The following is a 12218-nucleotide window of genomic DNA, read 5'->3' as shown; positions in this document are numbered from 1 at the left end:
GTTAATGATAAAGCTGATTATAAATATAAATTAAAATGTACGTAAAACTCCTCATGATGTAGGTCACGTGATACCGCTTTCGTATACCATTGGTCCATTTGTAATGGAGCGGTGGTTCAACTGACAGTAACGTTTTTGGGGAGTCAGGTGTAGGAAGCTGCCCGCATTCGAATCGATTGTTCGTCTTGAATGCATTAATTTCGCAAGTTGTTCTTAGCACGTGGTAGTAAGTCTATGGGTACTTAGTATTCCATAGATTACATTCATTCAGTTCCAATTATTGTAGTAATTTGTTGATTGTCCTCGAAGGAGACCAATGGCTTCGTTTCAAATCCACGAAGACCAAGAAAATAGAGGCATTGGTGGACGTAGACTGAAGAAACAAGTTAGTAATGTATCGCTAGAGTCAAAACGGACGGCCCTGGGGGTAATCTCATTGCCGACTAATAACATTAATGCGCAGAAAGGCAAACAGGTACGTGGAGTGTACAAATTTGACCTCAAGGCATTTAGTCATGATGAATGGTTCTCTTTGCCTTTACTATCATGTAATTGATGTCGTAAAATGGATTCTTAATTAGTGTCTCGGTAAAGCATTGTCTTATGTATTTGTTGTTAGCCGTTACAGAGTTTGGGAGGTGAAAATGCGTGCCTCAAGTCCAAGCTTCCCTTTCACCAACGTAAAGCACCTGTCAAGGTACGCGAAGATCCACCTCAAAAAACTACGTTAGAATTAAAACCTTCTCTGAAGGTATCTGTGGCATCTACTTCCACGAGGTCTACTGCATCCTTGAAAAGTGAAATTGATGTGATTGGAAAAGAGAAAAATGTCTTTGAAGACCAAATCTTATCGACTTCCAAAGGGGAGGAGCCGATGTCCGAGGGTGAGCAGTATTCTCCTATGCGTATTGATAAGTCTCTGGATAACGCTGTGGAGAAAAGTAAGCCAGATTGCCTATTTTATGTGGAGGAATACAAGCATGAAATACATATGCACCTGCGGCAAATAGAGGTATGTATACTTCCACCATTGTATGCTTATCCGGTAGATCATGAAATGACGTTTATGTTTCTTCGATGCAGGTGGTGCGAAGGCCCAAAGCTGGGTATATGAAGAAGCAGCCTGACATAAATTTTTCAATGAGGTCTATCTTGGTAGACTGGTTGGTGGAAGTTACAGAAGAGTACAAAATGGACCCCGAGACCTTATACTTAGCAGTTTCTTACATTGACAGGTTCCTCAGCTTCATGTCTGTCGTGAAAGCTAATCTTCAGTTGGTGGGAACTGCTGCTATGTTCATTGCGGCGTGAGTATATTGGATGGATTCTGATATCTTTTCTCCGATTATTTATCTCATGAAGACGTTTAATTTGCAGGAAATATGAAGAGATATATCCTCCTGAGCTCTCGGAATTCGTTTACCTCACTGACGACACTTATTCCAAGGCGCAAGTTTTGAAAATGGAGAATCTAATGCTTAAAGTTCTCTGTTTCGATTTATCTGTGCCTACAGCTCTCTGTTTCATTAAAAAATACTGTTTGGAAACTCAGGCCACTGATAATGTTAAATCTTTGGCAATGGTTGGTTTAGTGAGGTTGAGATTGTGATATGTTCGATGTGCTGAAGGTGAGGTTGTACTCAAATTTTTTTTCCTTGCGTTTCAGTACCTGAGTGAATTGACTCTTCTTGAAGGAGACCCATTTTTAAAATTTTTACCCTCTGAGATAGCATGCTCTGCTATTGCAATAGCAAGGCATAATTTTGGGATGAAGTTATGGGATGAGGAATTGGAGTTGACGACTGGTTATGTTGTTGATGAATTCAAAACTTGCTTAACCTGCCTGCATGAAACTTTTACAAAGGCGCCTAAGTACCCACAGAAGGCTGTTTATGACAAATACAAGGTGGCAAAGTGAGTATTTCTAAGATTAGTGGGAGTATTTCCGAATTGAGGGTCTTCTACGTTGTAACTTTATCTGTCAATTTTTTATTTTAGGTGGCACAGTGTTTCTCTTCTGACTCCTCTGCCATTGCCTTGCTGACATCCTGCTCTGCAATAGATTTTTTGTACAATTTTACGTACCACTGAATGTGGGGTGATGTCGTAACATCGTATGATGCTGTTTTACTGTGATAAGTACTGAAAACTTTTAGATGGATATTTTTTCTACTGACTGACAGACATTTTAAACCCATTTTTGTGTTCAATGGCAGTTTGCACGAAGGCCATCCATGTTTTTTTTTACCATGTACAGCTCTTCTACATTTTTCATGTCCTATACCTGTTTTTATAATCTTTTAAAGTTTCAATGTCTGTAGAAGCATTTTTAGAGTGATGAAGCAAAATTTTGTATGTTTTCAGGACTTAATACACTTGCATTATACTGCCCCTTGGGGTTTGTAAAATATTGTTATGGTTTTTTTAAGAAATTTGTCAGCCAAAAATCCCTCTTATTCCAAAATTTATTTTGGGAAATGAGAATAGTGTCCTGATCTATTATTATTATTTATATGTATGTCTTCAAAGCGATACCGGTCTGTTATATACGCTTGATTTTCTCTGCAACAATTTTATTTTTTTATCAGGAAGATGGCAAACTTGTGCAATTCCTTTGTTTGAGAATTATTGCCATATATCACAGACTTGTGATTGTTTTAAGGCAAGCCCTAATTGTTCTACTGGTATGGCTACATAATGAGTAAATTCAGCCTTGCTCATATGTTTCCATTCTCCAGTTAGCATGTACATGTTATTTGTTATTTATTTAAACATTTCATGGAATGGAATCAGTGAGTATGATCTGGCTAATTTTTTGATCCCACGTGTATTGTTGGAACTTAATATTGCTTGGCTAAGCGGCTGTGTGCGACATGTGCTGAAACTCATGCACCGAACTTTTGTCAGCATCACATGGTAGTGTTATTTTCTGAAGAAATACAAACCTTCAATCTCACAATACTGCTATTGTCCTACTGTCTGATATGAAGGTTCAAGGTTGTGTATAGTGATTGATGAAGTGACCAGTGTGAAAATTGTGATTTGAGTGGTAGGTATGTGCTAAATCCTTACACCCTTCAAATTTTTTGATTGCAAAAATTTACTGCTGTTTGGTCACCACAAATTGTATCAAAGTAAAGAGCTTTTTAACCTGTGGCTAATTAATATTTGTAATTTTGTGCAGTAATACTCGTGGAAAATAAATTTTCTTCACTACATATATTTTATGTTTGCTAGTCAAAGCATTTATTGATAAGGTTATCTATTATTGGCCAAATAGGTCAGACATTGTTACTCTTCCTTAAAGCTGAGTAGTATGATCGATCATGTGCTATCCATCTTGACAATCCTACAATTTTTTGCATAATCTATTTCATACCTGTTAATTGCGTTTTGGCAAAGTTTTCTATAAATCTTACCATCCATTTGATGTTTTCATGCTGTCATTAGCAAGGGTTGACTTCATTAAAAAATGCCTAGGAAGTTCTTTTCCTGGGGTAGCAATTTGAACCTTGAGCAATGTGTTGTTGATTGTGGGGAAATTATTTATGGACTTTATATGTATATGTTTCAGAGACTTGATGGCTTTGGCATTCAAATAGTTCAGTTAGTTGGAGCGCTCTCATGAAGAAGTAGTGATAAGTTTTTGCTAATTTATAGAAGTTTTTTTAGCTCAGCACTCACAACTCAATTGTATTGAACACTATCATTCCTAACTTACATTACTTAACAACTACAGTGCCCAGTGGTTCTGAGAATGTAGTTCAATTTTTAATCAACTGTGAATTATTGTGATAAACACCTCACATCACATGCCAAGCTTAAAATAAAAATTTATACCAATTTTACTCATTGATCTATTAATGCTTATATCACACATTTTATTGTATTAATTATATCTTAGCAAATTGAAGGCTTGCTTACTTGGTGTATTAATTTTGAGTTTTGTTAGTATTTGTGAAAATAGCTTTGATATAATGGAACCATTGTGAATTGTTATTGCTGGTTCTCTACTTGTTTATGTTAGGTTATGTGGTAAATATGATAATCATACTAGCCATTCCTCCCATTTCACCTTAAATTTGTCTACAATACAGTGTAAGAAGTGTTATTTTTTATTCTATCCATGAGCCCTGTTCTATTATTCTCTTTCCAATGCTTGCCCATCATTGTTTTCAGCATCTCTTCTATCCTAGTTCCTCTACTTTTTACTTTCTAGAGAATTTTTTTCTCCTTCCATGTCTATACTTGATTGTCATTCTCACAACCCTTTTCACATTCTGAATCTTCCATTTCCACATCTCAAATGCTTCCAGCTTCTCTTTATCTAACTTCCTCAGCATCCATGTTGCTATCCTATAGATCGCTTCGTTTGGTATCAATCACTCAGCCTACCTGGTCTCACATTTGTACGAGTGTCTTAATGCTGCATGATTAATTCTTTTTGTGATCATTCTTCATGCCAGATTTCTCTCTTTGTTTACGTAAATCAATGAGTGCCTGAATACCTTTAGCCAACAGACATCAATTCCGGATATTTCAACCTTATCTACTTGAATGGCAATCCATCTAATTAAACTATTCATGTCAAGCTCTTCCTCATTTTCCTTTATCTAGTTGGCGTACAAATTCAGCAGTGTGAGTAACAGCGGACTGCCTTTTTTTTTTTTTTTTGCCTTTCCAGATGGGTGTGTCCTGTCCCTCCTGTCAAAACATATTTTCTTAAGTATGCTCATCTTTCCATCAAACTCAGTGAAACACTATTTCAGAATAATTTAATCCAGAATTGGTCCTGGTTATATTCAGTTCTCTGTTAATTTTATCTTCATTACTGCAATGCCTTTCTAAATTGCTTTAAATCTGTGTAGCTCTAGATTTTTTGCATGAATTTACATCCACTGAAGAGATGCTGAATGTTTTTCAATTTTTTCAAACTTCTGTCTTACCATGAGGTAATCTCTCGGGTATTTCACTGTAATCCTGAGACTTGTCAACAAGTACTTCCTACCATAGTGATGTTTGAAGTATGTGTTTGTCATTTGCCTGCTGTTTCTGCGGAATTCCTGTGCTTCATACTCGTAGGTGATTCTCATTCCTGATTATTTCTCTGATTTCATTCCCATCCAGTCTTCTGCAGCGTTCCAGTTCCACATGACTTTTTTTTACCCAGGTTTCTGTAATCGTTTCCTGTACTTTTTCAAATGCTACTTTTACTTCTCCAACGTGGTTCCTAGTTGACGTGAACACTTGAATCACAACATCGATGGTAAGACATGCCTCAAATTACCATAGCCAGAATCCTATCACTTACATGCTCAATGTTAACCACCTCTCAGCATCTCTCACTCAGTTTGCTAATTAAAACCAAGACTAACTCTTGCTGATCCTCTCTGCTGCTAAATATTACCCTATTACAAAGCTCCAGTAGTACTCACTCTTCTTCCATCTCACCTCACTCTATCCTGACGTATCTAATCACATTCTTTTATTTCCTAGGTCATATGCTTTTTATCAAAATCCAAACAATCAATGTTCATAAGGTTTTCTCTTGAAAACTGCTTTTTGTTCTCGGAATAGAATTTCACATAATGGAGACATTGAGAGCCATGCTACACACATAGCAATTCAACATCTGCCGTAGATGGTTAGGTCCTATTGGACAAGTTGCTATGGTTCATGTATTTTGTATCACATTTTTAGTGAAGAGGTCATTGTTAGGGTTCCCCATGTACGTTCTAAAAATGGTTTTCTTGTGATACCATCAAGTGGGCTACCTTTGTATAGGTTCCAGCCCATAAATGTATATTCCATGGTTAGTTCTAATCTGGTTAATTACGTACTCCTACCAGTGCACCTCTGGAGTTCATTGGAGTGTGCTAGCCTTTTAAATGCAATGCGAGCCAAGGGGGAAGTGTGTTCATGTACTAAAATTGAGACAATTCCAGTTATATGAGCATGAATCATTAAGTGATTACATAGTGAATTTTTGCTTTACATATTTAACACTCAAGCTTTCATGCATAACACAAGTTGTACAGCTGCTAAAGTATTGTTTTATAAAGCTGCAAGTAGTCAACAACCACTGGTATATGGGTAAATAGCAACTGCTTATAAACTTGGCCCTTTCACAACTGCTCCTTGGAAGGGTGTGGCATATGTGTATGCCACACCCTTCCAAGGCGAAAGATCATGTATGAGGTGATGGATCTACCTATCTTTCCAACTTACAGAGGATGAGTGAGTCGGCAAGTAGAGGTGTTTCCCACAAGTTTTCCCACTATCAATCTTTATTTTCCCCTTACCACCCACATTTTCAAGACAGAAAAGGCTATGTTGCCTGGAAAAGAGAACATGCAAGGGTGGTTAAGGTTTGCCACCCAGAGTCAAGAAAAAAGGATTCTTAAAATGCTCATTGTTACCAATGATTGCAATGAAAACTACTGGTAATGCATGGTTATAAGACATTGTCTTCAAATGCTGGATCCTCGGGGACGTGGGGTCTGCATTCGGTACAGCTATATTTACGAATCACAATCGCTGTGGTTGCAAGGGAAGAAGAACGAAGTAGATAGGGGCATGATGGATGTGAAAGTGTAGAAAAGGAGTGGAGTGGAAACTATTCAAAGGTCAGAGGGAAATTAGATTAAAGGAGGGAGAGAATTGGATGAGGGAGAAGGTGGAAGAATCAGTCAGTGGCATGATGCACCCTATATGTTGGAAAAGATCAATTTTTAGTATCATAATTTGGTTATACCGTATTTATCTGAATATAGTCCCCCCTTTTTTCCAAAAATGCCTGTGGTAAAAGTAAAGGGGGAACTATATTCCTATGAATTAAAAAAAAATTCTCAAAATTAGGGGGAGGGACTATATTCAGAGAAATATGATAAGTGTGTTTTCTCAACTTAGCATTTTCCTTGCTTTCCGATTGTGTTTCTGCTTTGAGAAGATGTTAGGGGAAGTGAAAAATGTTCCCTGGGAATTCCATTGTCACAATCTTTAACATCAGTGGTATTTCTTCCGCCAATTCATTACATCTTCACTCCTTTTCCTTCTACCTTCCTGCAGTCTTTCCCTGAAGCATAACCTCTCTCCCTTCTTCCTATTCTCTGGTGACTGATAATGATTCTGTGATTAAGATCTTAATTTCCAGCTAGCCATACTACAGATGCACAGCTTTAACATCTCTGGGATTACAGCCCATTAAGACTTACTACAGTATCTGCATATCACCAGTCCTCTACCTTGCCTTTTCCTGTTTACCTTTCATATTTTCTTTTGGAATGTGCCTTTGCTTTTGCTAGTTTCTTTGAAGTTCAAATTATCTATTTCGTGTACCTGTCTGTATCCATCATATTTATGTCACACCTTCAGGGTTCCCACTCAACCGTGAAAACCGTGAATAAGCCGTGAATTTCTTCTACCACGAAAAAGCCGTGGATTTCGTCATTTAACCTTAAAAATCTCTCAAACTTGATTTTAGAACTACGATTGAAAGAGCAAAAGAAAAATTGAAATGTCGATCATGTTTCAAGGTCAGTCATGCGCAGACACTGTCCACGCATTTATCTGCACGTGTATGTCTCCAAGCGCAATTGTTGGTCTGTGTGCCGTGATGACACATTGACCTTAAGCCTGTACCAAAGCTGGAAGACTGGGAACCAAATTGTTCATTAACCCTGGTGAAAATTCAAACACTTCTTAATTTCCCTGGCACCCTGGTCCCTCCATTTTCCCGCTCACAAACTTAAGCCGGAGCTGAATTTTGCTAGCGACGTCAGGAGAGATAGCACTTTCATTGCTGCATTCACGGCGTTTGTCGTGTTTGTAAAATTTTTAGTTAACTACGGCCGATGATCGTTACGCGATCAATATTTCTGCCTAAAATTGTTTATCTAAAAACCGTGAATTTGACGACATCTAGACCGTGAAAACCTGGAAAAAACCGTGAATTTTATATTTCAGTTTGGGTGGGAACCATGACCTTTCATCTATAAATTCCTCTCTTGAAAGAGATTTGGATTGTAGTTTATCTTCATTCTTCTGTGTAAAGTTTTGCATATTCCAGCTGGCTCTTACATATCTGCTGAAGTTTTTCCTTGTTTGGAGGATATTCCGTCAGTTGGGATGTATGATAACAATTTTGCAAGGGAATCAGGTTGGCATGATGGCCAGAGTGCTGGATTCCCACCCTCTGGATCCAGGTCCAAATCTTGGTGGTGGCAGAGAATTTTCAGATGCTGACTGATCCCTGCTTGACTTTTGTGGTGGGCATTTCAAGTGTTGCACGTAGTATGTAGAATGGGATGTTAAGCCATCTTATTTTTTTAAAACACATTATACTCTACTTTAATCCTCTTTGTAGGTTGCAGAAATATATCTCTGATTTTGTGTGGGTACAGTAGAGCTTCAATTACCTTTCATAAAGAAGAGGGACAAAACAAATAATCCATTCATGATAATTTTTTAGCTTTATCTACACCTGTTTTTTGTCATTCTCTGTGCAGCTTTAATGGCCATTTTATTAAAATGTTTCTTATTTTGAGGTGGGTAAGAGTAGCAAGGATGAAAACACGGGAATATTTGGGGGGAATGGTGTGGGGCTACATTAAGCAAAAATTGGGTAGTTCAATGGTCAATCAAACGACAAATTACTGAGGCTCGATTGTATTTCTTTGGGAAAAGGTGATAGCATAACTGGAAGAAGTCAGCCCAAAAGCTGGATCAAGATGTTAAACCCTTAGATTGCATGTGAAAAGTAGAAGTACTGCTAAGACAAAATATTGGTCCTGAAAACACAGCTGAAGTACTTAGCTCCTCCTAATTATGAGAAGCTATTCATGAATAATTAGCATCAGACATTCACACCGGCTGGGATAGTCTCTGAGATGTATCAGTCTTCACTCATTGCATGTATACATGTTATTAGGGCCCATCCATCCTAACTTTTAAGTGATAAAAATTAAGTGAATATAAGCAAGTATAGTGTGATGCAAAGTGCCATCTGGTTCATTATACGGTGCTCTTTGCTTCTAAGAAGAGGATCATGGTTTGTCACCATTAAGCTAATGCTCAAGTTGGAGAGAAGTAGGAAACATTCTCAGTGGTAAAATTTTGTGGTAAGCATCACCATTGAAGGAAAGAACGTGCGTACTTATTGCACAAATACCTCTACCTGCAACCAGCGTTCACCGCTGAATGCCGTAATTATTTTTGAATTTCAGTACGACGAAGTCATCTCTTAAAGTTTTGATTTATATAAAGTTGAGTATCCCGAAAATGAAACTCATGCTGAATTTAATAGAATTTCGGTGAAGAGAGTTTTATAAATGCAATTTACGGGTGTTATCCTATAATGCCTGGATTGAGATCCGGGGGGCGAAGAAGACAGACAAGCCACGCCCACGTTAAACTTTCAAGTCGTGGCGCCGCGGCAGCTATTGCAGAGTGCTCCCTCCACCGCATCCAATGGAAGTCGTCCCACAAACAAACAAATGAAGCCCGAAAATTAGGTGCGTACGTCAACATCGCGGTTATCTCTCACGTATTCCGAATGATAAAATTTCTGAAAGAGATATTGAATGGCATTACTTGAATCATAAGTTATGCCAAATCGCCGTACAGTTTAATTTTTTAATCAACCTTTTGCGTTTATGTCGTAGGAAATCATGTGCACGTCGATTTTGTGATTCCTTCCAGAAATAATGCGATTATTTTATTTGAAAAGCCTTATTGCCTTTTCCTTCGTCACTTTGGATACGTGTTACACCAATTTCGGAAGATCTTCAAAATGTTCAGACGCAACGTGAGGCACCTATGTAAATTTTTATTAGTAGCCAGTGTCACTATGCTTGTGACTGCTACCCTCTTTCGCATTCTTCGACGTGGAAAGCATTATACAGTGGTAGGAATTCCAGGAAACATCAACCCAGAGCGTAGAGTTGGAGTTGATAGTGCTTCAGATTCCCTTCATCTAGATGAAAGTAATGTATGTATTAAGGTGTTGAGTATCATTGCATATTAAGTTAGTGGTATCCTTGATATATTTTGATTCACATTTCATCGTAGATCATTGATGCTAATGATGCTGGGAAGATAGATTGGCATGATTACAAATTAATTGAAGATGAATCGAAGAGAAAAGGTGAGGTGGCTTGGGATTTATTTTCAGATACTCTAGCAAATTCGTTTCAATTTAACATGTCATCATTTACAGGGCCGGGTGAGCAAGGTGTTGCCTTTTATCTGTCTCCAAAAGACGACGAAAAGAAAGCCGAGCTGTACAAAGTAAATGGCTTTAATGCCTACCTCAGTGATAAAATTGCGCTCAACAGGTCTCTTCCGGATATTCGTCATTCAGGGTGAGCAATAGATGGTATTTAATTGCCTTAAGGAATTTATTTTGGGTGGTGTAAAACACTAATCATTACCGTGCATGAATAGCATACTGTTTTCTATTGGGCTGAGTTTTCCAAAATCAAGTGGACTCATGATGCATTAGCCTCATTTAATTGAATGAATCTGCCTTATGACAGTTTTCATAATTACTTTTGTTGCACTGAGGATACTTAGCTATTAAATTATGTAAGTTAATAGTGACACATATCCTTAGTTGCTATATTTATGTACATTTATTGGTGCCGGGAATTGCAGTATAACAGATTTGGCTAAGGCAAGGGACATGGGATAAACAGGATTTTTAAAACAAACCTCTCTTGTAAGTCATGAACTTTCATACCTTAATTGAACCAAAACAGGAAGTACACAAAAATAGGCAAAAAGAGGTTCTGCATGCATCACTTAAAATGAAAAATGTTACAGAGAAGACTACACAAATATTCATCGGTCCCTCCATTCAGTAATGCTAGTCAATGTATCCCAATGCCAAAAGTGCATTTTCCACGAGGAGTACATTGTTGGAATTTCTGCTATCAAATTATGAGCCAGAGAATAGGGTAGTTCCCTTCATCAAAGAAAACGAAAGGCATTTATTGTGATTCGTTACCCACCATTACTGTATTCATAATATACAAATTATTTCGTTTTAGAAATACCGGTTTAGACAAATGGCTATGGTCCATTTTTATCCTCATTTGAAAAGGGCCAGATTGGCGCCCATGCGATGCCACTCCACGTGACGTCACAGGGACCTAGTTTCTATTCGAGAGGATAGGAGTTATACATCGTCTGAGGTTACCAATGCATGCATGAAGCGCAGAGCTCAGGGAAACATGTCTTAATAATCACTTATTAAAACTGGCTAAGGTCGGAAAGTTTTCTTCATTTGATAAGGTATTAATAATCCTTATTTAAGCCAAGCGCTACCAGCCAGCAGGGTACTCAGCTACCCGCTAGCAGCCTGCGTCGTATCAGCGCTCAACTCGCTTCAAGGTCACCTCACAGGGCGGCAGCGGGAACCAGAAATACGCCACACGGAGAGATTTCCCGGCATTCATACTTACGCGTCGCGTTTTCGCGCGCTTGAAAATTTTCACTTTTCATTTAATCGCGAAAAATAGATATCATCATTTAAAAATCTAAAAGCGTGAAATACGTACTCCAGGAGTAATAATCTTTCGATTTAGGCAATAAAAAAATAATAGGAAACCACCCTATAAGGAGACCTATTTTACTCTCAATGACAATTTAATTTTTAATAGAGAAATTTATGTCAGCATTTTATGTGCACAGACTATTAATTCATTTCCCACTAATTTTCTAGCACTCTGGCAGTTACTAAGTCATTTAGTTGGTATATTTCGCTCAGGTCTAATAAAAACCTTCAATGAATAATATTTTTCTCTGCTAGAGCTGTAGCTGATGTTATGGTTTCGTTTTTGTATGTGCTTGTCAATGCTGTTACTGGCTGATTTTTACTTTGTCAACTGGGAGGACCCTTTGTACCCTTAAAAAAATTTCCACATGTCAGTTTTTATCACATGCATTAATTGCAAAATAGGCATCAGCCTAACCATAGACCTCAACGATTTTGAATCATAATACCCGCATGAGTTATAAAGTTGGTAAAATTCATCAGCCAGGAGCTGAATTTTTCTGTGTCCCGTATTGTTACTGATGTAACTACATGGCCAATTCATGCCTCCATGTAGACAATATGCTTACACCAGTTTCCAGCAGCAAAGAAAGACCAGTATTCTTACATAGATAAGGGAGTGGAGTTAATATTTTGGCCTGTTTGGAGATTATTTCCCCAAGGT

General features: G+C 37.9%; 2 protein-coding genes across 4 annotated transcripts in view; both read left to right on the top strand.

Annotated features, from left to right (window-relative positions):
* Window positions 1-110: 110 nt before the first annotated feature.
* Window positions 111-3220, top strand: LOC124162236 (G2/mitotic-specific cyclin-A). 3 transcript variants are annotated; one of them, XM_046538698.1, is made up of 7 exons: window positions 117-226; window positions 310-475; window positions 620-1012; window positions 1084-1307; window positions 1378-1582; window positions 1667-1914; window positions 1999-3220. In XM_046538698.1, exons 2-7 carry the CDS (start codon window positions 317-319, stop codon window positions 2042-2044), a joined length of 1275 nt encoding a protein of 424 aa, XP_046394654.1. In that variant the 5' UTR covers window positions 117-226; window positions 310-316; the 3' UTR covers window positions 2045-3220. The 3 variants fall into 3 exon arrangements, with proteins under 3 accessions (XP_046394657.1, XP_046394654.1, XP_046394656.1); XM_046538700.1 differs by having other exon boundaries at window positions 139-178; XM_046538701.1 differs by having other exon boundaries at window positions 111-475; window positions 629-1012.
* A 6305-nt stretch (window positions 3221-9525) lies between these two features.
* LOC124162044 (N-acetylgalactosaminyltransferase 6-like) overlaps window positions 9526-12218 on the top strand; it is a 38596-nt gene continuing 35903 nt past the window's right edge. Inside the window, exons 1-3 of the mRNA XM_046538376.1 lie at window positions 9526-9988; window positions 10069-10144; window positions 10217-10361. Coding sequence (XP_046394332.1) covers window positions 9791-9988; window positions 10069-10144; window positions 10217-10361 — 419 coding nt within the window. The 5' untranslated portion in view covers window positions 9526-9790. The remainder of the gene's footprint in view (window positions 9989-10068; window positions 10145-10216; window positions 10362-12218) is intronic.

Source organism: Ischnura elegans, chromosome 7, assembly GCF_921293095.1.
Source record: "Ischnura elegans chromosome 7, ioIscEleg1.1, whole genome shotgun sequence".
In the NCBI taxonomy this organism is placed as follows: Eukaryota; Metazoa; Arthropoda; class Insecta; order Odonata; family Coenagrionidae; genus Ischnura; species Ischnura elegans.
This window is presented reverse-complemented; position numbering and strand designations above follow the sequence as displayed.